Source organism: Epinephelus moara, chromosome 6 (genome assembly GCF_006386435.1).
Source record: "Epinephelus moara isolate mb chromosome 6, YSFRI_EMoa_1.0, whole genome shotgun sequence".
Lineage (NCBI taxonomy): Eukaryota > Metazoa > Chordata > Actinopteri > Perciformes > Serranidae > Epinephelus > Epinephelus moara.
The window spans coordinates 28197982-28223528 of record NC_065511.1 but is presented as its reverse complement, the minus strand read 5'-3'; the positions used below and the strand labels follow the sequence as shown (position 1 = coordinate 28223528).

The 25547-nt window shown below is 41.2% G+C and overlaps 3 protein-coding genes and 1 pseudogene across 3 annotated transcripts; 3 read left to right on the top strand and 1 right to left on the bottom strand.

The window, feature by feature from the left end:
- The first annotated feature begins 1 nt into the window (after position 1).
- LOC126392045 (trypsin-2) lies at positions 2–1418 on the top strand. Its single transcript, XM_050047159.1, has 6 exons — positions 2–105; positions 203–353; positions 448–698; positions 794–930; positions 1035–1136; positions 1238–1418. Exons 1-6 carry the CDS (start codon positions 66–68, stop codon positions 1283–1285), a joined length of 729 nt encoding a protein of 242 aa, XP_049903116.1. The 5' UTR covers positions 2–65; the 3' UTR covers positions 1286–1418.
- A 2141-nt stretch (positions 1419–3559) lies between these two features.
- On the bottom strand, positions 3560–25364 carry LOC126391745 (uncharacterized). Its single transcript, XM_050046667.1, has 14 exons — positions 25236–25364; positions 24989–25142; positions 24640–24899; positions 22368–22504; positions 22106–22252; positions 7818–7971; positions 7533–7732; positions 7305–7439; positions 5078–5132; positions 4622–4772; positions 4277–4527; positions 4045–4181; positions 3839–3940; positions 3560–3730 (listed from the first exon to the last, which is right to left on the bottom strand). The coding sequence occupies exons 1-14, from the start codon at positions 25273–25275 to the stop codon at positions 3683–3685; spliced, it is 1971 nt and encodes a 656-aa protein (XP_049902624.1). The 5' UTR covers positions 25276–25364; the 3' UTR covers positions 3560–3682.
- On the top strand, positions 7004–8447 carry LOC126392046 (trypsin-1-like; annotated as a pseudogene).
- LOC126392043 (trypsin-1-like) lies at positions 12741–15863 on the top strand. Its single transcript, XM_050047157.1, has 6 exons — positions 12741–12847; positions 13151–13301; positions 14923–15173; positions 15260–15396; positions 15513–15614; positions 15713–15863. The coding sequence occupies exons 1-6, from the start codon at positions 12808–12810 to the stop codon at positions 15758–15760; spliced, it is 729 nt and encodes a 242-aa protein (XP_049903114.1). The 5' UTR covers positions 12741–12807; the 3' UTR covers positions 15761–15863.
- Positions 25365–25547: the final 183 nt, after the last annotated feature.

Here is a 25547-nt window from a genome sequence, read left to right as displayed (position 1 = left end):
GGGTCCGTTCCATATAAACCAGGGCTCCAGGTGAAGTCTCTCATCGACAGGATCACACAGCAACCATGAGGTCTCTGGTCTTCGTTCTGCTCATCGGAGCTGCTTGTAAGAATGTCTTTCTGCTTGTGTTCATTAGTTCTAATCACTGAATTTAAAAAATGGTCACTTATTGCTGACTATTTGACCTCCTGTGTGTTTTCAGTTGCCACGGAGGACGACAAGATCGTCGGAGGGTATGAGTGCAAGCCCTACTCCCAGCCCCATCAGGTGTCTCTGAACTCTGGCTACCACTTCTGTGGTGGCTCCCTGGTCAACGAGAACTGGGTTGTGTCTGCTGCTCACTGCTACAAGTCGTACGTCACATGCCTTATTATAAAGACCAGTATTATCTGCTTTTAAAAGGCATCATGAAACTCAGCTGCCACTAATCCTCTGTTTCCTCTCCAGCCGTGTGGAGGTGCGTCTTGGAGAGCACAACCTCAGAGTCACTGAGGGCAAAGAGCAGTTCATCAGGTCCTCCCGTGTCATCCGCCACCCTGAGTACAGCTCCTACAACATCAACAATGACATCATGCTGATCAAGCTGAGCGAGCCCGCCACCCTCAACCAGTACGTGCAGCCTGTGGCTCTGCCCACCAGCTGTGCTCCCGCTGGCACCATGTGCAAAGTCTCCGGCTGGGGCAACACCATGAGCTCCAGTGAGTAGCACCTGAATTTAGCTAGCAGTTACACAATGTTTATGAGCAACATTTACATTTGTGTTATTCTAACCCTTTTGTTTTACACATCGTAGCTGCTGACAAGAACAAGCTGCAGTGCCTGGACATCCCCATCCTGTCCTTCGAGGACTGTGATAACTCCTACCCTGGCATGATCACTGATGCCATGTTCTGCGCTGGATACCTGGAGGGAGGCAAGGACTCTTGCCAGGTACATTACAAGAGGACTCTGCAGGGGTCTTCGTTTTAGATCAGTCTCATTTGCAAATCCAAAATATTGGGAATTTTCTTCACATATACACGCTGTGTTCTCAGGGTGACTCTGGTGGCCCCGTCGTGTGCAACGGTGAGCTGCAGGGTGTTGTGTCCTGGGGCTACGGATGTGCTGAGAAGGACCACCCTGGTGTCTACGCCAAGGTAACCCTAAAATATCTCTTTATAATGAAGCTATTTGACAACGTAATTCCACATGCGTGACCAGTTATAATTAACCATACTCATTCTGTCTCCATTCACAGGTCTGCCTCTTCAACGACTGGCTGGAGCGCACCATGGCCAAGTATTAAGTCTGATCTTGCGATCACCATCATACTGTGCTGCCTTTCTGCTATCATTCTAACTTCAGTATTGTTGTAGAGTTTTTAGCAGTGGCACTGTTTAACATTTGAGTCAATAAAGTCTTACATCTTGACTTTTAAATGATGCTTGTCTCCTGTCTTCATACATCATGGGATCTTCATCACAATACTTTAAAATGCAACTTCATTTATCACACAGGTGTTCAACTGTTTCCTGCTCCTCAGGATACAGTAAAAACAAAGCAATTAAACAAAGCAATTGATGCTTATATTGTATCTACTATAAATACTGTGTTTTGACATCTAAAACGTCACTTACTCATCACTGCATTCTTTATGATTTGGTGGGTTGGATACCAGTGACCACTTGCAGGCAATAGCACTGGTGTATTTTTATCTATAAAGCAATATTGGGCAAACCTCTGGACTACCTCTGCATCCTTCTGTGAGTCAGCTCTGGTAGTTACCAGCTACGCTTCTCCAAGTGGTTGCTTTTTAATGTACCCTGGGTTTTAAAAGATCTGGGGAAAACTGTACTCTCCTACTGTTCACCTTAGACATGGAACAATCTTCAAAAAGATCTAAAATTTTAAAAACAACTTATATCCACCAATGAATTCAAGGGCATCATAAAGAATGTGGTGACAGAGACATGTGCTTGTTTCTCTTGTGAGGCCACTATGTTTGAATAGACGTTGCTTTATTGTGGACTTTTGTAATGTATGTTGTATTTGTTGCATTTTGGATGTGTTTGATTGGCTGCTACTTCGGCCTGGTCTCTCTTATGAAAAAGATTTTTAATCACAATGGGACTTCCTGGTTAAATAAAGGATAAATAGATAATACTAATGCATTAAAATAAATAATGAACTAGTTTCCATGATGCATTTCTATAATCTAAACATTCCATGTGATGTTTTTGCCGAGTATACTCTATACATGGAATAACATCTGTACATATGTTTAGCACAGGAATCATTTTGTAATCATTAACCTTGTGATGGATGGATTGTTGCTGTGAGGACATGGTTGCAGCACTGCAGATGGCCTGATTCACAACCACAGTTGTTGATTGTAGCTTTCACAGGCAAAGTAGCCAACGTGTCCTTAGATAGAAATGTAAATATTTTCAGGTTTCTTTACTTCTATAAGACAGATAACTGAATATATTTGAGTTGTGGACAGAACAAGACATTTAAGAATGTCATCTTGGGTGACAGTAAACACTGATCGACGTTTTGCCACCATTTTCTGACATTTTATAAACCAAACAACTTATCGATCAATGGAGAAAATAATCAACAGATTCATCATCAAGCAAAATAATCATTATCTGTGGGCATTGGACTGTTGGTCGGACAAAAGAAGCAATCCAAAGAGGTCACTTTGGGCTCTGGGAAATTGTGGTCAGCATTTTTCATGTCATTTCTTTATGTTTTATTGACTAAACGATTGATTAATTGTGAAAATATTTGTCAGGTTAATCGCTAATAAAGAAGTTAGCTTCAGCCATGTTAATGAAAATCGATTTAATTCTAAAACTAAGCACATTGTATGTTTTTATTATGACAAGTTTGTCACTTAAATGTTTTTGTTTTTTATTTATTTAACCTTTATTTAACCAGGAAGTCCCGTTGTGATTGAAAATATATTTTACAAGAGAGCCCTGGCCGAGGTAGCAGCCAATCAAAACACATCTAAAATGCAACAATACAAACGTCCACAATAAAGCAACGTCTATTCAAACATAGTGGCCTCACAAGAAAAACAAGCACATGTCTCTGTCACCACATTCTTTATGATGCCCTTCAATTCATCAATGGATATACATCTTTTTTAAATTTAGATCTTTTTTTAAGATTGTTCCATGTCTAAGGTGAACAGTAGGAGAATGCAGTTTTCACCAGATCTGTTAAAACCCAGGGTACATTAAAAACTACCAGAGCTGACTCACAGAAGGATGCAGAGGTAGTCCAGACGTTTGCCCAATATTGCTTTAAAGATAAAAATACACCAGTGCTGTTGCTTGTAAATGGTCAATGGTGTCCAACCCACCAAATCATAATGAATGCAGTGATGAGTAAGTGACTTTTTAGATGTCAAAACACAGTATTTATAGTAGATACAATATAAGCACCAGTTGCTTTGTTTTTACTGTATCCTGAGGAGCAGGAAACAGTTGAACACCTGTGTGATAAATTAAGTTGCATTTTAAAGTATTGTGATGAAGATACCATGAATTATGAAGACAGGAGACAAACATAATTTAAAAGTCAAGATGTAAGACTTTATTGACTCAAATGTAAAACAGTGCCACTGCTAAAAACTCTACAACAAATAATGATAGAAAGGCAGCACAGTATGATGGTGATCGCAAGATCAGACTTAATACTTGGCCATGGTGCGCTCCAGCCAGTCGTTGAAGAGGCAGACCTGTGAATGGAGACAGAATGAGTATGGTTAATTATAACTGGTCATGCATGTGGAATTACATTGTCAAATAGCTTTATTATGTATTATAAAGAGATATTTTAGGGTTACCTTGGCGTAGACACCAGGGTGGTCCTTCTCAGCACATCCGTAGCCCCAGGACACAACACCCTGCAGCTCACCGTTGCACACGACGGGGCCACCAGAGTCACCCTGAGAACACAGCGTGTATATGTGAAGAAAATTCCCAATATTTTGGATTTGCAAATGAGACTGATCTAAAACGAAGACCCCTGCAGAGTCCTCTTGTAATGTACCTGGCAAGAGTCCTTGCCTCCCTCCAGGTATCCAGCGCAGAACATGGCATCAGTGATCATGCCAGGGTAGGAGTTATCACAGTCCTCGAAGGACAGGATGGGGATGTCCAGGCACTGCAGCTTGTTCTTGTCAGCAGCTACGATGTGTAAAACAAAAGGGTTAGAATAACACAAATGTAAATATTGCTCATAAACATTGTGTAACTGCTAGCTAAATTCAGGTGCTACTCACTGGAGCTCATGGTGTTGCCCCAGCCAGAGACTTTGCACATGGTGCCAGCGGGAGCACAGCTGGTGGGCAGAGCCACAGGCTGCACGTACTGGTTGAGGGTGGCGGGCTCGCTCAGCTTGATCAGCATGATGTCATTGTTGATGTTGTAGGAGCTGTACTCAGGGTGGCGGATGACACGGGAGGACCTGATGAACTGCTCTTTGCCCTCAGTGACTCTGAGGTTGTGCTCTCCAAGACGCACCTCCACACGGCTGGAGAGGAAACAGAGGATTAGTGGCAGCTTAGTTTCATGATGCCTTTTAAAAGCAGATAATACTTGTCTTTATAATAAGGCATGTGACGTACGACTTGTAGCAGTGAGCAGCAGACACAACCCAGTTCTCGTTGACCAGGGAGCCACCACAGAAGTGGTAGCCAGAGTTCAGAGACACCTGATGGGGCTGGGAGTAGGGCTTGCACTCATACCCTCCGACGATCTTGTCGTCCTCCGTGGCAACTGAAAACACACAGGAGGTCAAATAGTCAGCAATAAGTGACCATTTTTTAAAATTATTTATTTAAGATATTTTTGGGGGCATTTTGCCTTTAATGGACAGGACAGCCAAATGTGAAAGGGAGAGAGAGAGAGAGAGGGGATGACACGCAGGAAAGGGCCACAGGCTGGACTCAAACCAGGGCCGCTGCGGCAACAGCCTTATACATGGGGCGCCTGCTCCATCCACCAAGCCTCCGACGCCCCAGTGACCATTTTTTTAATTCAATGATTAGAACTAATGAACACAAGCAGAAAGACATTCTTACAAGCAGCTCCGATGAGCAGAACGAAGACCAGAGACCTCATGGTTGCTGTGTGATCCTGTCGATGAGAGACTTCACCTGGAGCCCTGGTTTATATGGAACTACTATACTACTCTTTACCTGCTGAACACACCCCCTAGGTTACTTTTGACCAATCAGGACCCTGGAAAAAGTTTTTCAGGGAATTGGAAAAGCAAATATTGTGTGGCTGTGGGGTGGTCAGTGCAAGCATACAGCATGGGGGGAGAATTGTTCTTGTAAATCTCCCAAGAAGCATGTTAAATGCCATTCATAATGGAGGGACATTGGGGAAACAAGCATTTAAAAAACTTAGTGTAGCAAATGTGTGCATTTTTCATGAAAAAGCCTTATTCATATGACATACGCCTGCATGTCCGTTAAATAAGTGGTTCCCAACTGGTCCAGATTTCTCTTCGTCATTAGGTCAAGGTCCATGCAGTTTAATATATTCAGCGTCATACTTGCGTTTTGCCGTGTCGTTGAGCTAGCTTGCTGTTGATGTTAAGTTACTGTCTCTTGGTCACTCACTCCACAGCAGGAAACGGCACCTCTGTGCCAGAAATAAAGTGTGTTTTTTACAAAGCTGACACATTCACGAGTCAATTGCTGGCCATTCAGAATGGATCCGCTACCCACTTTTGAGCCACGACCCACCAGTTTGGAACCACTGCTTGAAATTACTATTCAGTAAAACTACACTTTCTCTTGGTATCTGCATTAACTAGTTTCCATGATGCATTTCTATAATCTAAACGTTCCATGTGACGTTTTTGCAGAGTACACTCTATACGTGGAATAACATCTGTACATATGTTTAGCACAGGAATCATTTTGTGATCATTAACCTTGTCATGGATGGATTGTTGCTGTGAGGACATGGTTACAGCACTGCAGATGGCCTGATTCACAACCACAGTTGGCAAAGCAGCCAACGTGTCTTTAGATAGAACGCGAGTTGATTCAGTGAAGTGAGAAGAGACAAACAGCTCCAAGAAACAAAATCACTTACTCGAACAATTACTGTATGAAATCACCGGTAGGGACACTTCTGAGTGAATAGATTGTCTTAAAAGTAATCAGATGGTGTTTTTTAAACATTGTTACAGTAAAAATGGAGTGAGAATTAAAATCAATACAAAGAATTATAACTGACTGTGTAATAAAGAAAGAATCTGCACAGTCGCGCAGTCAGTTATCCTGATATCTGGGGTAAAATTCAGTGCAGCTCTGCTGTTCGGTGAGGTTTGAGTCAACCTGAGGTACATTCGGCTGTTTAGACGTTACAGAGGAGCAGCTGCAATTTCACATGATAAATATGCATGAATCACATGAATATTTGTGGGAGATTAAGAAGAGCAGGTGCAGTCTGAAGATTCAAAATCCACAGAAGGATTTAGAGGGATTTAGAATCCACTACGTACAGTGTTTTCTTAGTGAACGGTGGCATTTGTGATAGGATTTTTCCTCACATTTATAGAGGCGCTTAAACGACACTGTCTCAGTTATATTTTTAACCACACAGACGTCATTAGCAGTGACTGAAATGTCAAAAAGCAATCAAATAGGTTGTCAAACAGCAATTAGTAATGAGCAATGGGCTATGGTTTTCTTTTTTCTGTACTGTAATTACTCTGAGTTAAAGATAAAAATGAATGGAATTAATTTTATTATAAAATATACACCCAGTGAGTTTTGGTTATTATGTTCGGCTTGTTCTAGGTAAAGTGTTATGTACTGCTGATTATATCTTGGCTGCCTGCTCTGGTGCTGATCAGTGTCGGCCTTGACTAAAGGCTCTGTGTGAACAATCCAGCTGCTTCAGCCATATTGAATTGATTATTATTTGACCACAGGCCTGCGAGACCTCGACTTATGGGTCACTCACCTGAAATGAACCGCCTACATCTGGTAGTCCGTATCAAGTTTTTATTTTTGATTGGCATTTATCGGACCAATCAGGCAGCTTGGAGTAGATATAAAAAGTGGATTCAGGTGAGCGGACAGTATCACACTGCAGCCATGAAGTCCCTGATCTTCGTTCTGCTCATCGGAGCCGCCTGTGAGTATGATGGAGTACTTCATGCATGGTGCACTTTGGTATACCTGCTATACTGCAGCAAACTAATAACTCTATCTGGCTGTTTTACATTTGTTTTCAGTTGCCACCGAGGACGACAAGATCGTCGGAGGGTATGAGTGCACTCCTCACTCCCAGGCCCATCAGGTGTCTCTGAACGCCGGCTACCACTTCTGTGGCGGCTCCCTGGTCAACGAGAACTGGGTTGTGTCTGCTGCTCACTGTTCCAAGTCGTAAGCACACTCTAGATATTTTTAGTGCATTTATCTGATACAAGACAAAAAAAAACAAGAATCCATTTATTATCATCCACCATGTTTTATCTATTTCAGTCGCATTGAGGTGCGTTTGGGAGAGCACCACATCAGGAACACCGAGGGCACCGAGCAGTTCATCAAAGCTTCCCTTGTCATCGAGCACCCCGACTTCAGCGGCTACACCCTTCAGAATGACGTCATGCTCCTCAAACTGAGCACGCCTGCCATCCTCAACAGTTACGTGTGGCCTGTGGCTCTGCCCAGCAGCTGTGCTCCCGCTGGCACCATGTGCAAAGTCTCCGGCTGGGGCAACACCATGAGCTCCAGTGAGTAAAAACACTCTGTGTCTAAACGCACATATGAAAAGACGTTGCCTGCTATCTCTAACAATCCATCCCCACTGCATACTTCCTTTTTGCTGTGTTGCTGCAGCCGCTGACAGCGACAGGCTGCAGTGTCTGGACATCCCCATCCTGTCTGATAAGGATTGTGAACGCTCCTACCCCGGCATGATTGACTACACCATGTTCTGTGCCGGATACCTGGAGGGCGGCAAGGACTCCTGCCAGGTGTGTATCTCTGATTTTCCACCACTGAGTTTATAGATTGGGTGCCATTTTTTCACTTCTCTGTGAACATTGTGAACATAATACTTCTCTCTCTGTCTCAGGGTGACTCTGGTGGCCCCGTCGTGTGCAACGGTGAGCTGCAGGGCGTTGTGTCCTGGGGCTACGGATGTGCTGAGCAGGACTACCCTGGAGTCTACTCCAAGGTAACATTTCACTGCAACAACTAAAAATATAACCATCACCCACTTTAATGTGTGTTATGATACACTGCGGCAAACTTACTTATATCTGTCTTCATTTTCAGGTGTGTGTGCAGACTGACTGGCTGCTTGAGACAATGGCCAGCTATTAACTCCACATCCAGCCTCCACATCAGACACACATTGGCTGTCTGAATAGCATCTTGTCTTTGCTGGAGTCAAATGAAAGAAATAAAGTGTCTGAAATTACTCGTTGGGTCTTCTATGCAATTATTGTGTTATTTCTATTAGAAGGTATTCGTCCAATTAATGCAGTTATTAACACAATAAATGACAATCTATGGAGTTTTCAGCAGGTTACAGAGGTCAGAATTTCCTCTAAGTGAACAGGGAAGTAAATAAAGAAATAAATTAAAAAAATTAAAATGTATCCACTGGTCATGGGCTGATATTACTGACACATACATATTCCTATAAACACTATTTATTATATTCTAAATTAATCATCACTTCACCATCTCATGTATCGGCATATGAACAGATACTTTTTTCACCAACAGAACAGTGGTGCCATTTAATATTATAAATGTGAGACCATCAGTACTGGTAAAATATGAATTTGTTTTTTTCCACTTGAGTAGGCTTTATATGCCCAACATGGACCGAGAGAAAAAACAAATTAACTGTATTCTAAATTATATCTGTCCTGTGAAACAACATGCCTGAGGTCCTCAGGCTGGCAGAGTCCACATCATCTTTAAGTCACTTTTCAAAACACATTTGTGTCATTAGGCGTTTCAATAATAAGTTTTCATGTTAACTTGTTTTGTCATTTTTTGCCTTGTGTCTTATTTCCAATATTTATTCACTTTGTAATGTGCTGTTGGCATGAGTTTGTGTCACCTCTCTTTCTCTCTACTTCTGCTTTTTATTTATACATACACTACAAGATATCACATTATCTTGTTGCAAAATGTTTCCACTAGTGGAGGAATGTAACTAAGTATGTTTACTCCAGTACTATACTGAACTACAATAGTGATGTACTCAAGTGCTTTTCCATTCATGCTACGAATGGATTGCCTTTTATTTTGTAATGTTGGTCAAATTAAAAGAATATTATATGAACATTATAAACAGAAATGGTCAGAGAAGTTTTGTGTAAAACAAAATTAAGCGTACTTTGTCACTCTTAACCAGCATTTCTATCGATTGGTGGCGTATGTGAAACACTATTTCATTTTTATGTGGAGCATAAAAATGACAAATAAATTAATCAGAATCTGACCCTGACCGGAGCACAGAGGTCTGTCAGTGCTCAGCTGAGCTGTGGTATCTTGCCTCTGGCAGTGGAAACTGGACGCTCCCTCTCAATTCCAGAGGGAACTAGAAAGTGTCATCTGTGTGAAGTGGGAGAGGTTGAAAATGAAATCCACGTTTTGCTCTGTTGTCCTTTAACATAGCGATTGTAGTTTGAGGCTTTTCCCTAGAATGTCTGCAGCATGAAGGTAGACTTCAGTACCTGTTTACAGAGTGTTTCACCTATAGCTCAGCTTGTGTTTAAGGCACCAGCAGTGTAGGAGGGCGCTTTATGTTTGATGTGTTGCAGACACAGACGGTGCCTCAGATGTGCCTGAGTTATGTTGTGCAGCAGTGATGTCTGAGGAGCAGGATTGTGTTCTTACCTGCTTTGACTTTGTTTGACATTGTTTGACATGCACCGAGGTGGATTATATTCTTTTGTTGCTGCTCTTGTTTTTGTTGTTTGTTGTATCTTGTAAGCCCATGCTGGCTGGGACGACACTTGGAAATATAAATTACCTTACCTTACCTTGATGCCTGTATTTCATTGCATTACAAAGACAAGTAGTCAGTGGAAGTGGCTCATGATCTTCCCCCACACCCACTACTTACCCCCACTGGACTTAAATGAATAGTCAATAGAGACTCAGGGACTTTTTACTTTATTTATTTCCATTGGCACCTTATTTATTGTTGGATGGGTATAGTTGCTTATAAAAACAGTTAACCTAAGAATTACAATGCATTATGAAATAGTAAAGGCCATGTGTACCCATGTGTTTTCAGTTATGTGGCTGATTAGCCATATCCAGGCTGAAGTTGTGTAAAGCTGTGCTTTGGGTTACATGAGTTCACCATGTGCTAACAAAAAGGATAAAGCTGTAACTTGTCCTACAAGAAAACCAACTTGTGTACAAAAGGCTATCATTGTTTGGGACCTCCGGGGTTCCGTAGTTCAGTACTCTGAAATGTACCTTTTTTATTTTGATACTTTAAGTTAATTTTTTGTGGTAACACTCAACTACTTTTACTCAAGTACAATTTTCAGAAGAAAGATCCAGCTCACTGCTCCCGCTCAGCATCACAATTTGTTTGTCATACTAATGTTTCAGTCCCTCTGGACTAGAGCGAGGCAACCTGTGGCTCTTTAGCTCTTCTCCAGTGGCTCCCTGTGGCTTTGACAAAAAAATATATATGACAATGAATATTTTTTTTTACATTTTAATTTTTATTTATTATAGTTTTTAAGTGATATTTCGTCAACTAAAATGTGCGTCCTACGCTCATGGTGCAGTACATTTTCCTCTAATTTGTTTGCTTTCACCACCAATGCTGCAAAGTACTAAATAATCAAGTAGTCCCCTGCAGAACAGCCACCTTCTGCAAAACACATTAATTAATGCTCATGTAGATCAGTAGGCTAATTTAGACCTAATAGGGTGTGTTACCTTCATTATAAGGCTTAATTATGAGGCTCCACGTGGATTTTGGGGGTGTATGTTGTACCAAAAAAAATGGCTCTTCTCATAGTAAAGGCTGCTGACCCCTGCTCCTAACCGTCGTCAGGAGTACTTTAAATACTTTTAAGTTAATTTTTCCCTGATTTTCTTTTTAAATTAAACGTTTTTTATTTATCTATTCTGTCAAATCTGAACAAACCGACAGTACTGTTATTGGAACTCAACATATTCCACATTGTTACAGTTCAACAGACATGTTACAATCAAAAAAGCCTGCCCATGACCTCTTAAAGCTTTCAGATTAATTGCTGACCCTTGCAAACGTGTTCGTATGAAACAGTTTCTAACATAGATTCATTCCATATTTCAAAATCTGGAGGTGATGTACTCTTCCAGAATTTGAGGATCACTCGAGCAGCTGTGTCGACCCCTACATTTATCACAATAAGGTCATATTTTTAAAAATATTCAGTAATTCTGTTTGGTCCCCCATAAGACTTCCTTATGTGGTCCACAACTTTTTCCCAAAATGAGTTAACCAGTTTCCCAGATTGCATGTAGAGTTCCTACATTTCCTGTCTGACATTTCCAACATAAATTGTGAGCCAGCAGAAGTAAAGTGGAACCTATGACTTACTTTATACTGAGTAAATTTCCCCCTTGCCTCCTTTATATATTTCCCAGTTTTCAATAGTATTTTCAACCATTCAATTTTTCCCTTTGCCACTTTTTTGCAGAACTTATGACAAAGTATTTTTTAAATTGTAGTATATAAACGTGGCCTTTCAAAAAATATTACAAAGATCATCATTTGTTTTCCAAGGCAGCCTGACCCCTCATATCTGGGTTTAATCTTCAGGTAACAGGTGCTGAGAAACACACAGCTGTGAGATACTGTGTTCGCATGTGTCTAAATATAGAGGTGACTTGTGTACCTGTGCACTCTGACCAGATAAACATGAGCCAGCTTTCAGGTGGTGGATTCAAACCTCTACCGAAATAAAATAATCCAGTAAAAATCCTGCGTTCAAATCTTTAAACTAAGTATGAGAATTACTCATTGTGAAAAATGGTCCCCTCGCAGACTTGCAGTTTAATCATTGAGGTTTTCATATCGAGATGAGCTGGACAAAGTGCTTCTGACTCAAACTCCATACACTGCTTAATAGCCATAAATCATATTTGAGAGGAAGATCATTTATTTTGCATCCAAACCATAATTATACTGAGTAACTCCAGCTGAAAGATTAACGAAGAGGATTGAAAAACACTTTTTCTCTGAAATGGAATTGAGTAATATGACGTATAAAAACTGTAGGACTATCACTGCTCCTCAAAACTGCACGTAAATACCGTGTACTTACTCCTAGGTATTAACTAGTATGGAAATGTTTAACCTCTCTGTCATTGTCATGATTAAAGACACACCTAATATTAATTAAACAATTAATTGGGCTGTCAGTGGTGATTTTATAAGTCGTATGGCCATGAAGGAACATGAAGTAATGATTCACTTTAACACGACATTGTCTAGATATTGTGTTTTTAATTGTAGTGTATTGAAGTGATAAACACATAATGCAGGAACCAATATGATCCATAGTCTTAACTCTCCCTCATGGTTTTCCAAATTTGCTGACATGAAATCTATCCTTGCTTATCATGCTTTCAAGGAAAGGTGTTTTTTTAATGTGTAATTCTGGAAATCGAACCCCAACATCCCACAATAGAGATTGGTCCCTCGCTGACCAATGAGGGCGGCCGGAGAGCAGGGCAGCTCTCCCGACTTCGGATATAAACCAGGGCTCCAGGCGAAGTCCTCTCATCGACAGGATCACACAGCAACCATGAGGTCTCTGGTCTTCGTTCTGCTCATCGGAGCTGCCTGTGAGTGTGAAGTTCTTATCGAGCAGATTGCCTTCCTGTCTGCTAACAGCCTGTTGGCCTTTATCCCAGAACTTTATCCAGAATAACAGCATCTCCCCACAGCGAGGGTTTTGAATTAGAGAGCAGCTGATTGATCTCCAAGCATCCTCAGTACTCAGACTAAAAATGCGCACTTTGGGGTTTGACTAAAAATACACAAAAGGACGTTCTGCATTCAAAGAGACGTCTGTGTTGTGTTGCTGCAACTTTTTGTCGAGTACTTAAAGCAAACAACTAACTTGTTGCTGACGTGTGTGTTTTCAGTTGCCACCGAGGACGACAAGATCGTCGGAGGGTATGAGTGCACTCCTCACTCCCAGGCCCATCAGGTGTCTCTGAACTCCGGCTACCACTTCTGTGGCGGCTCCCTGGTCAGCGCAAACTGGGTTGTGTCTGCTGCTCACTGCTACAAGTCGTAAGCACACTCTTTGTGTTTTCCAGGGTTAAAGGTCTGATTTGATAATAAAAACCTTTATTTATAGAACCTTTTAAAACACAGATACAACCTGCAATACAACAAGACACATTTAAAACACAAGGAAAATGAAACAAACTAAAAAATGTCATAAAATGTCACCAAAGACCAGATAAAGAAGGACAAAACTAAAATCAAGATAATAAATGGGAGTTAAAATCAATAAGATAGCAATAAAATAGACGGACAGCTCAGATAAAATCAGAATAAGCTTTCCGATAGAGGTACGTTTTTAGGAAAGACGGTGACTCAGACAGCCTTATACCCTCAGGCAGGTTGTTCCAGAGCCTCGAGGCCCTGGTTGCAAAAGCTCTGTCCCCTTTAAGTAAGAGCCTGTTATCTGCAACTCTTCATCTCACATCTCACATCTCACTGAGCCTGTTTCTGCATTCACTTTCCTCCTTGCCATATTATCAGACTAGCCTTTATTGAGGAAAAGTGACTAAGTTCTGCTAATTCAGTATAACACATTTCATTTCCTGTAGATTCTTCACAATAAAAGTCTCCAGTAATTTTGTTACATATAAGCTTTTATTGTGAAGCAGCAAAATAAGGAAATGTCCAGTTTTCAAGCAGCAACTTCACACAACTTTTAATATAATATACCATATTGAACTCCACATCACAGAAATTCAGTTAGAAGCTACAAAAGCACTGAGAGCTGAACACACAGACTTTTAAAAACTCCTTTCTATCTGGTCTTCCGCAGACAGAGGTGAGTAGAGTCTTGCAACACACACGCTTGTTTTGGGGGGAGAAAGTGGGGTCATTGGGGGTTGGCTGTGGTTGGCGACAAGTCACCGCCACCCACTTGAGGGTGAGCGGCCTGGCTTTTGGGCCTACTCCAGAGAAGGTCCATCTCCGGCGCGGCTTGGCCTCTAAACTGACAATGGCAGGGCCAAGAGTGTCAATGGGAAAAGGGTATTAGTCTTCAGCCTGGACCTCTGCATGAGGATCTCAAACTGTGCATAACAGATTAAAAGGTCAGAAATATCATCTGGAGCCAGGCTGAGAGAAGCAATGAATACAATTTTAAAGTCAATCCTAAAACGGGCAGGGAGGCGATGTAAAGACGCTAAAAGCGGTGGGATGTGATCGTACGACAGGGATCCAAACACCAAAATAATTTACTCACCTCAGGATTAATATTTGATGATAATTTGCGTGTTTTGTCACTAAATCTTTTCTAATACTTTTCTTTATGTTGAAATGCTGCGTTACCACATCAACAGTCAATACAAGCAGTGAAAAACAAAAAGTAGTAAGAAAGAATCTTTTATCACAAATATAATCTTGCAGCTGTGTTTTCATTAACATCGACTCATCCAATCTTTTTCTTCCTATTTCCAAGGGATGGCTATGAAAAAAGAGACATAACATCTAAACACAACCAAAAAATAAAAAATAAAATAAATCAAAATGCCTCTATATAGCAGTTTGGCTTCTCACAATTGCACACGTAACATGAGATATTTGGACATGCAGGTCAGGTCTCAGAGGTTTGACATATTGTTTTTCCCTAGTGTTGCATGAAAATACTCTGTTTGACGCTTGTTTTCAGCCGTGTTGAGGTGCGTCTCGGAGAGCACAACATCAAGGTCACTGAGGGCAACGAGCAGTTCATCAGCTCCTCCCGCGTCATCCGCCACCCTAACTACACCTCTTACAACATCAACAATGACATCATGCTGATCAAGCTGAGCGAGTCCGCCACCCTCAACCAGTACGTCCAGCCCGTGGCTCTGCCCACCAGCTGTGCTCCCGCTGGCACCATGTGCACCGTCTCCGGCTGGGGCAACACCATGAGCCCCAGTGAGTGATAACTCCTGTATTGTGCTCTCAACATGGATGTTTTGCTACAGTGCAGCTTCAGTTTATCTTTCTCTTTTGATCCCCAGCTGCTGACAAGAACAAGCTGCAGTGCCTGAACATCCCCATCCTGTCCAAGGAGGACTGTGATAACTCCTACCCTGGCATGATCACCAACGCCATGTTCTGCGCTGGATACCTGGAGGGAGGCAAGGACTCTTGCCAGGTATGTAATTCGATGTTCACGCAGGAATACAGCAGTAACTCTATGAAATGGCTTTGCTTGTTGGCTTTTGTGAAACTTTTCTAAGTCATTTCACACTCCACACTGTCTGCTCACAGGGTGACTCTGGTGGCCCCGTCGTGTGCAACGGTGAGCTGCAGGGTGTTGTGTCCTGGGGCTACGGATGTGCTGAGAAGGACCACCCCGGTGTCTACGCCAGGGTAACTTTCAAAAAAATGGAAATTTAATCAACACACTGTGTCCAGTTTATTCTGCAATGCAATTCTGATTCACTGACTCTGGTTTTCTTCATTCACAGGTCTGCATCTTCAACGACTGGCTGGAGCGCACCATGGCCACGTACTAAGTGATCTGAACGAGCATGTTCAGTCAAACAGCTCAACATCATTTGCTGTTTATGTTCCATCTTTTGTACTGAACATTATGACAAATAAACAGTTTAAAGCAAATCATTTGGGTCATGAGAAATACTTAAAAAAAGAAAACAGATTCCAAGGTACAGTTCAGAAAGATGGCTCTTATGTTATTTAGTCTTTATTATGCCATTATTGCATTAGGTGTGAAACCACGTGATGAATAAAGCCTCCTAATAGTAGCTGCTGTAGTTATACATGTACATGGGATTCAGTTAGCATTATGTGATGCTTAAAGATTTCCTTACATTATGTGTTATGCTTTGATCATTATCAGTTTGTCTGAGCATACGCAGATATCTGTTTATTGAGATTGCAGTTCACCTCACAGTAATGGCTTAAAGGTCCAGTGTGTGGGATTTAATGGCATCTATTGGAAACTTCTCCTGTGTGTCAACATGTGGGAGGACTACAGTGGTCTACACAAAAACACAAATGGCCCTTCATAGTGAGCAGGTATAGCTGCAGTTGGAGCAGCTTTGTGACCCGCCCACCATACCTGAACGATCAATCCCCTTTGCTCCTTTGTCTGGAAGCAGAACACATGACAGAAATGCTAAGATGACAGTCAGCTAGCTATGATGTGTTAGGTAAAAAATAGAGGAGATAATTTTAGGGTAATGTGGGATTTATCCTGGCTTCATATGAGCAGAGGAAATCTCTGCTTGTCGCTAGGCTAATTTATACAAAGTAAAATGCCATAGGCTTGTGCTAATAACGTTAGCATGTTGCATTTTCTTTGAAAACGTGTTTAGTATAAGACAGTTGTTTGGTTGGTGAACCTTGTGAGTTGTAATGGAGCTGAATTTTATAACGTTACCTTTGTTAAATGTTGCTGTTGTTTGTGGCTTCATATGAGTAGAGGAAAAAGTCAGCTAGCTGCTAGGCTAATTTATACACTGTAAAATGCCATAGGCTTGTGCTAAAGATATTAGCATGTTGTATTTGTGGGGAAAATGTGTCCAGATAAAGACAAGTGCTTTGTCTGTGAATGCTGCGAGTTATAGTGAAGCTGATTTGTGTACTTGTGATTGAAACTGTCTCTATTTAGCCATGTGTGTTTGAGTCAACTAAATTTTACAGCACCTCACAAAAACCCCAACTACTGGTTTGGAGGTGTAACTGCAGAGTGACACAGACACACCACCACACAAGTATGAATGCTCACAACGATGTAGGCCATGTGTGTAGGCTACGTCGTAGGCTCTGCATGGAGCTGACAGATAAGTATAAATCCTACTTAAGGCTAAGGGTTACATGTCATCTCAGTGACTCTCATCTTCATGTATAATGAATAATATGAATACAAAAGAGTTTTAATTGCTACATTTAGACTCCATGAACGAGGTCCCGCTCCATATGTCGATTTAAACTACCCATTTTAAGACAACAAAAACAAAGCAGTTCTTATTTTCATGTGATTATATACTAATGAAAACATAGTTATGAACATTATATTCGATTTCTGCCAATATATCCCCCTAAATCCCTCACACTGGACCTTTAAAATAAAAACTTGATTCAGCAAGTTTTGTTCTTTTTTTGTCTTTTTTTTTGAAGACATTAAATACCAAGCTACTTCACCAACAGGTAATAAAAACAAACAAAAGGAAAGCTCATATTAAATGGGTGTCACATCCACTGTGTACTATTGAATGACTCAGCAAATGTCAATCTGTTTTTCTACTTCCGTGACATAATTGCGATCGCTGTTCCCTCAGATCTTCCTCCTGTTCTTACTCTAAAATGTTGCATTTACTTTGAGGTATTTTAAGACATTCATATTTTTCATTCAATTACATTGATGGGAGCCTTTTTGCATGATGTCAAAACTATAGCAACACTTGTAGTACATACAACAACTGTATTTCAAGACCAACGAGTTATTTTATATGCTACAAGTGCTGCTGGAGTTTTGACCTCTTTCTCCTAAAAGGTAAGTTAATGTACCACCTAATGGGTTTCCTAATACTAAGTAACCTTGCTCTGGTTCTGGGGTCTTCTTGTGTAAGGCGTAATATTCACTTTATTTTTGACATTCCTTCCACATTAAGATTTCACCACTGATTTAAAATGTTTTTAACCCTCTTTGATTTTAGTGGATTTATAATGCAGCTTGATGAACATGTGGACGGACTGCAGGTACTTCTGCATTATACAGCACTAAAAGTGTCCCGACTCATCACAGGAGGGATATCTGCTGTGGTTGTTGCCAATTAATAATTCAGCCCCATTCCCCAGTATTTGCAGTATGAATACATTAATTATGAATGGATAAGGGACTTTAAATTTTTACATTTAGTCACTCAATTACTAATCTGTCTTCCTGCTGTATTCCATTTCATCACTTCGTCTCTTTGTGTATCTTGTTTCAGTGCGGTGATGATGATGATGAAGAGGGATAAGCCACACTCCTGTCTGTGGAGAAGAGATGGGGGATACTTCTGTGCAACTGCCCATCGATTGATTTCAGGCAGTCTATTGCCTGCTGCCAAGGTGTCAGGCAAGATGTGTGCCATCACTTTGGGCAGAGCTGTCAACAACTAACCTTCCATGGACAAAAGATGAGGCAATTACGGCAGGTATGACGTCTCTTTTCTTGTTGAAGAGTGAAAGTAAGTGCAGTGTTTTTGAGCATCATAAAGGTTACCTGGATTGTGACAATAGTTTAAGGTTCTTTTCTTTTTTTTTCTTTTTTTTTTTGGTGAGNACAAAAGATGAGGCAATTACGGCAGGTATGACGTCTCTTTTCTTGTTGAAGAGTGAAAGTAATTGCAGTGTTTTTGAGCATCATAAAGGTTACCTGGATTGTGACAATAGTTTAAGGTTCTTTTCTTTCTTTTTTTCTTTTTTTTTTTGGTGAGGTGATCAATCAGAAATATGTGACTTCAAGCTTGAGTTGCATCAGTTTCATGTTTTTCTGCTATAAGCCTTAAGTCAGGCACGTCCAAAGTCCATCCCGGGGTCCCGCAGGATGGCAGCACAATGATGAAGTTTGTAGACATTCACTGAATACAAACTACGCACGTGGAACTAATGTGTTTCCATAAACAGAGGGTAAACAAGCAAACAAACATTTACCCATCAAGCATTTCCTGCTAGGTAGCAGACATGGCTGCATTGAAGAAGTGTAGAGTCGACAGGGAGGGCTGCAGCTTTCAGGAGCAGTGGAAGTTGATTCTTTTTTTTACAGTAAGATGAAACAGTTGCATGTCTCATATATGGGATGTTATTACCAACCCATGAGATGCAAGAAGCAGCTGGTTTCAGGTTGTTTTTTTTCACATCAGCTAATCTGGCCCCCATTCAAAAACGCTTGGACACCCCTGCTCCCCCTTCAGTGACTTCAAGGGCTTATTTTTCAAAAAGAAAAAGAGTACAGTAGAGCACCATTTTTCTTTAAGAAACCTCACAGAATGAATCCCTTAGAAAAACAAACAAACAAAAAAGTTCTGTTAAAAAAAATATAATAATAATAAACTTTATTTATATAGCACCTTTCAAAACACAGTAATAAAGTGCTGTACAATAAAACTAAACACAAGGAGAATAAAACAAATAAGGTCATAAAATGTCATCTAAGTAAAAGATGAAATGTAATAATACTAATAAAATACTAATAAAAATACACTACTACTACTACTTCTAAAAATACTAATAATAATGATAATGATAATGATGATGGTCATTTTTATTCTGGATATTGCTCTAAAAAGATGCCCTTGATTTGAATGTCCTGCTTGAACTGAACCAGGATGATGACAGAGCATCTCCTGGAGATGCCATCTATACCAGCACCTTAGGAGGAAAGATCTTGCAGGCATGAGCTTTTGTTAGTATCCAAAAGCAAAATCAATTTCCAAGGAAATGACCTTTGACCTTCACACAGTGTTGGGGAAGCTACTTTAGAAGCATAGCCTCGCAAGCTACCAATGACTTCACAGCCAAAGAAGTTACACTACAGAGAAGATACCCGACAGAGGAATTTGTTTTGGTTAACTAAAGCTATTTAGAAAAAGTAGTTCAAAAATGATCAACGTGACAATGTACATGTGAAACAAACTTAAAGGAAAATATAATTCAAAAAGTCCCACTGTAGCAAAAACAGGCCACTCAATTGAGTTTATTGCAAAAATATTCCCACTTGATCACAGGCCATAAACCAGAAAACAAAAGCACTATTTATGGAAAAATGCAGGAATGTTAGCTTTGGTTTACAAACAGTGTTCATCACTTAGACCTAGTGGTTTTCAAACTTTTTGCACCCAAGGCACACCAAAGGGCAAACCAGTATCTCAAGTCACACCTGTATTCATATCTGTGCACAGTAGCTTCTGTAACATGTGTTATCACAACATAAGACAATAAATATAAGAAAAAAATAAGACAGGTAGCTTTCATGATACTGTCCACTGACATTTTTGTCTGTTTTCTTTCAGTGGTAGGACGTCCTCACTGGTGCTTTGTTGTAATTTGCTCCGCACAATAAAGCGATCCATTGTCCCACTCACGGCTTTCTCCTTTTAAATGTTATCACCCCTCACACTGGCTGCCAATCAGGGCTTTTGATGTGTCACACACTTATAATTCCCATGCGTGAACGGTAACAATTTGGTTCCCTGTAAAGTTTTTTTTAAATTAGATTTAATTAAACTACATTTTTTATCTAGTTTCACCTCTCTATTATGAAATGGGTGTGCACAACATACTGATACAGTCAGTTAATCAGTCATTAATAACTTTTTGTACCGGCCCAGTTTAATATTTCAATAATAGCGTGTGGTTTTTACAAAATCCCACGTTACACCATTTGAGAACCACTGACTTCGATAACTGCCTTCCAGAAACCAAAGTCCAAGTGGGGGTATAAAACAGTATGAGGCAACTTCTCTGAGGATTTGTTGATAAACAGCAATAATCAATACTTCAGAATAATTGACACCTAATATATTCAAGTTTAGCTCTACAGATTCTGCCTTCACAGAGGTCGGGATGAAAGAAAGGGGGCAGGGCTGGTCAAAGGAGGTTTAATTACACTAGAGAAGCAATGGTACAATAAAATTATGATAATGATAAAAACCATTAAAGTACTTTACCCCTTGAATCACTATCCAAATATGAATGTAGCTTGCAAGCAAACGCAAAATGTTGTTTTAACTGATTGCATCTAGCTCATTCTTCCCTAACACTGCCTTTACGACTTTAGCATCATTTCAGACTTTGTCCATATGAAGGGAAATATTGTCAAGAGAAGCAGTGTGATGGGGAAAAAAATGATGGCAGAGCTTGTGAGTCATCGTCAGCCACATGACTTCTGCACCACAAACTTTTTATAGATGATAAGGGAGACCTCCTGCCGAGGAAACAAACTGTTCTTTTCTCTGAGTTTCTCTGACACCACATTTTTGCCACAGAATAGACTCAAGACCAACTTCTCAGTTCTGAATGTAACCTCACTGAACAGTTTTCAGAAGTCCTTTTCAGATTCTTGTCGCACACTGACATTGATAAATGGGGTGTTGCAACATCTGCGCCCTTCCTTTCCAGGTGAATAAAACCTTCTGCACTCAGGAGAAAGAAAATCAAAATGAGGGCGATATTCATGTGCTCCGAAACAACCCCTAAAAGACTGACAAAACCTTTTAAAACTGTTCATGTAGATTTATAAAGCTAAACACCAATGTTCTTAACTTGTTTATTAGATGCACAAGTAAGGAAACAAAGGTGAGAGCAACAGTTTGTGTGTCTTATTTTGATGGGAACCTCATGAAGGGATAGTTTGGGGATGTGGGCCAAAGAAAAACTCATTCACACACACTGGGTTGGATTTGCTCACAAGCTGATGCAATTTGGGGATATTTTTGCAGTGTTGTGACATTAGGTGTTATTGTGGGACCGTGGTTTCTATTTACTTTGCTGGAATGTCACCCCTGAATTAAAATAAAGTATTCAGAAAACAGTAACACAGTTTCCCAGGAGCATCTGCGCTGGGAGCAGATGCAGCACTACAGTATTGTCAACAATAATAAACACACTGATGCATCACAAAATGGTAGATTTTATTGATTGTGCCCTGACTAAACACATCTTACATCTCTCTTTCTCTCCCTCTCTCCCACTGTTTCTCCTCGTGGCTCTCGCTCGCTCAGCCGCTCTCCCGCTGCCTTTCTGTCTGACACTACCCACCACCACCTCCTGTCTCTGTCTCCTTCAATTTCAATCTCCCTCTGCCTTCCCCTCTCTCACACTGCTCTGTGATGGGAGATCACAGCCTAGGTGTAACTGGAGAGAATATCGTTGATCCAAGGCAACAGAGAGCAGACTTTGGTGTAAACGCCCGGGTAGTTGGGCTGAGCACAGCCTTGTCCCCAAGAGACAATACCCTGCAGCTCCCCATTACACACCATCGGACCACCGGAGTCACCCTGAGCGGGGAGGAGAAGCAGAGTTTAGTCCTTTCATCATCTCATCCCAGTTAATATTTTACAGTCACAGATCGCCAAGCTTTATTTTATGTGATGTGTAATTGTGTGGAAATACCTGACAAGCATCCTTGCCTCCCTCCAGGTACCCAGCGCACACCATGCGGTCAGTGATCATGCCGGGGTAGGAGCCGTCGCACTCCTTGTGAGACAGGATGGGGACGTCCACACATTGAAGGTTGAACGGGTTGAACACTGCAAGTAAGAAAAACAGCAAGTTTAAGATAGTTGAGTCAATATTTTTAACAATATCAGACCTTTGTGGATATCTCTGAAATGATAACTTTTGTGTAGCTAAGAAAAAACAGCCATTGGTTTTAATTTATCTGCCACAACTGACCCCCACCCCCAAATAGTAACTGTCCAATAATAACTTAGCAGCCACAGCAAGGTACGGCAAGCCTGTCATGCTGGATTTTGGATCTTTAGCCACTGTTAGCATTAGCATTATATCCAGTATGTAGCCATCAGGTTGTGAGCATTAGTTAGCCACATAAGCTTAGCAACAGCTGATAGAGATCTGCCGTCAGTTGTCCCTCAGTGTCGTCGACTAGAGACTGGACACTTGGTTTTATAAATTACTGAAAAGTTTTGAAAGGTAAATATTTTGCTGTTATTATCAGGGCTTGACATAGGGACACCCCCCAACCTCGCCCATACTGCATCCATTAACGTACTAACAGCAGAACGTTACTAGTGGAAATGTTGGGTGTTGGGCAACTGCGTAGAGCAGTGGTTCCCAGCTGGTGGGTTGCGGGTCGACTCTGAATGGACGGCAAGTCACTCGCAAATGTGTCGAGTTTGTAGAAATCACACCTTATTTTGAAGTACAGTGAATTTCTGGCACAAAGCTTTTATTTTGAAGTGCTGTTTACTGCTTTAGAGTTAGTTACTACTAAACAGCTACTTGACAGAGACAAGAAACTACATGGCCAAACACCGTATGACACTGAATATATTAAACTGTGTGGACCTTGAACTAATGACTACGGAGGAATCTGGCCCCTGTGGCTGGACCAGCTGGGAACCACTGGCATAGAGGATTGTGACGTTTATTGCGACTTCTGCTCTCCAGAGCAGCTGTGGTCATCTTTGCCTGTCTGTGGCACGGCAGCCTTTTAGTGCTGACAGGCTATTAATTAATTGTGACATGTAACCAATCAGAAAGTGCTGTGGGCAGAGTGTTGATCGAGGCTACAGAGGAGTGAAGTCAGGTGGCATCAGAGCCAAAGTAACACATTTTTCAAGGAATTTATGTAGAGCTGTTCATTTTTTATATCACTTATCACATAAAAACAACTCCGATAATCATGGAAATTCTGAATATCGTGGCCAGTAATCGGTCAGTCCATGAGATGAGATTATTTTTTGGGTTTTTTTTTTCTTTAATGACAGTACAGTTTGAAGCGTCAAAGGGAAAGAGAGAGGGAGACAACATGCCGCAGGCTAGAATTGAACCTCTAGATGTTGCTTTTGTGCATGGGGCCCTACCTACTGCACCACTGGGTGCCCTCGTCATTAACATTTAAAAAGATTGTAAATCTTATTCAAGTATTTTTAAACAACAACAGTGTGGCTACTTAAAATGCTGAGCGGCTAGTAACTTCGGAAAACCGCTAGCTTAAATGGCTGGCGAGCAAAAAAGCTGTGGTTATCACTGTGAAATATGTGCTGGAGAGAATGGAAAACCTTCTGAAAGAGCAGGAGTATCTGAGGGGGGCGGGGCTTAGCAATTGGTCAATTAGTCAAATTATGTTTTCAGGTTAACTTTGAAGCTTCCTTTCTGAAGAAAACAAAATCCTGTCCTTGTATATATGTGAAGTTTTGCAGTCACAAAATATATTTCTAATACCTTTTACAGGGTTTCCTCTAAGATGACCTTTAGCCCTAAACCACCAATATCTTTTTGCATCCTGTCTCTTGATTAATTAGTAGATGATGGTCTGAACAGCAGCTACAGTATTTAGATATATGACGTCTGCTGTGTACAATAACACCTCTTCCTGCCTGGCTAATGTTTTATTTCATAAAGGTTTGATATTCTTTGTGATAGATGCTCCTGGTTTCTTTGTTCCAGGTGAGTTGGTCTGCTCTGTTTTGGTTTATGACAGCAGTCAAGATATTATTGCATATCAGTCCTCAATAGTTTATTAAAGGCTTTTGAAGAAAAAAAAATGCGTTCAAAACTATGGAGGGCCATGAGTATCATAATTTGTCACATTTTGTTTCCTCAAGTGATCTCAATAAAAACATCAAGAAACAACAGATTCACAACAGAGTCAGAAAAATGTCTTAATGACTTTTAACGGGAACATCAGGTGCTTCCTCACCTTGGTCAGTGTAGATGTTTCCCCATCCGGACACCGTACACATGGTCCCGGGTGCGGCACAGGCAGTGGGCAGGGCGACGGGCTTGACAAAGTCGTTCAAGATGGCGGGGTGCGCCAGCTTCATCAGCATGATGTCGTAGTCAAGGGTCCGGTAGTTGTAGCTCTGGTGCCAGTAGATGGCATCAACTGGCATGTACTGCTCCGTGCCCCCGTTATTCCAGATGTGGTGTTCACCCAGGATGGCAATCTGTGCAAAAGGGCTGGAATAGAGACAAAGAACAAAATTATAATAGTTCTTTTAAACATACAGTTCGTACAGAAACGTTGAACGCATTAATGTAATACAGACTTCTGCCAGCAGTGGGCAGCAGAGACGATCCACCGGTCGTTGATGAGGGAGCCACCGCAGAAGTGGTAGCCGATATTGAGAGACACCTGCCAGGGTTGAGAGTGATGTGCACACTCGTAGCCACCCACAATCCTGTCATCAGTGGGTGCTGCAGCTGTGGTGTAAAAGAAATAGAAGAGTCTTTATATTTGTCACAGTTACACTTCTCTTTAACTGTGAAAGTGTTCATACTGCAGACGTGCTTTACCTGCAGCGCCCAGGAGTGTGACAACAATCAGGCCAATCATCTTGTGGCTGACTCAAGCCTTCTCACAACCAGACTGGACGTGAATGATCCATCAGTCATTGCATTTATACCTAAACTCCTCTGTGTCCTTCCATGCACCATCCCACCCCTCCCCCTCTCCACACCTCCACCCAACTCTGTCCACCCACTGTTGAATCTGTGCCCACTCCTCCCGCCCCGCTCCCTGCCCCTGAAAAATAACCTTATCTTCTTATGTGCCACGTCCATCCTTTCAGTTAATAAGTGAGCTGCGTCTTTCGGCTTTGGAGATTG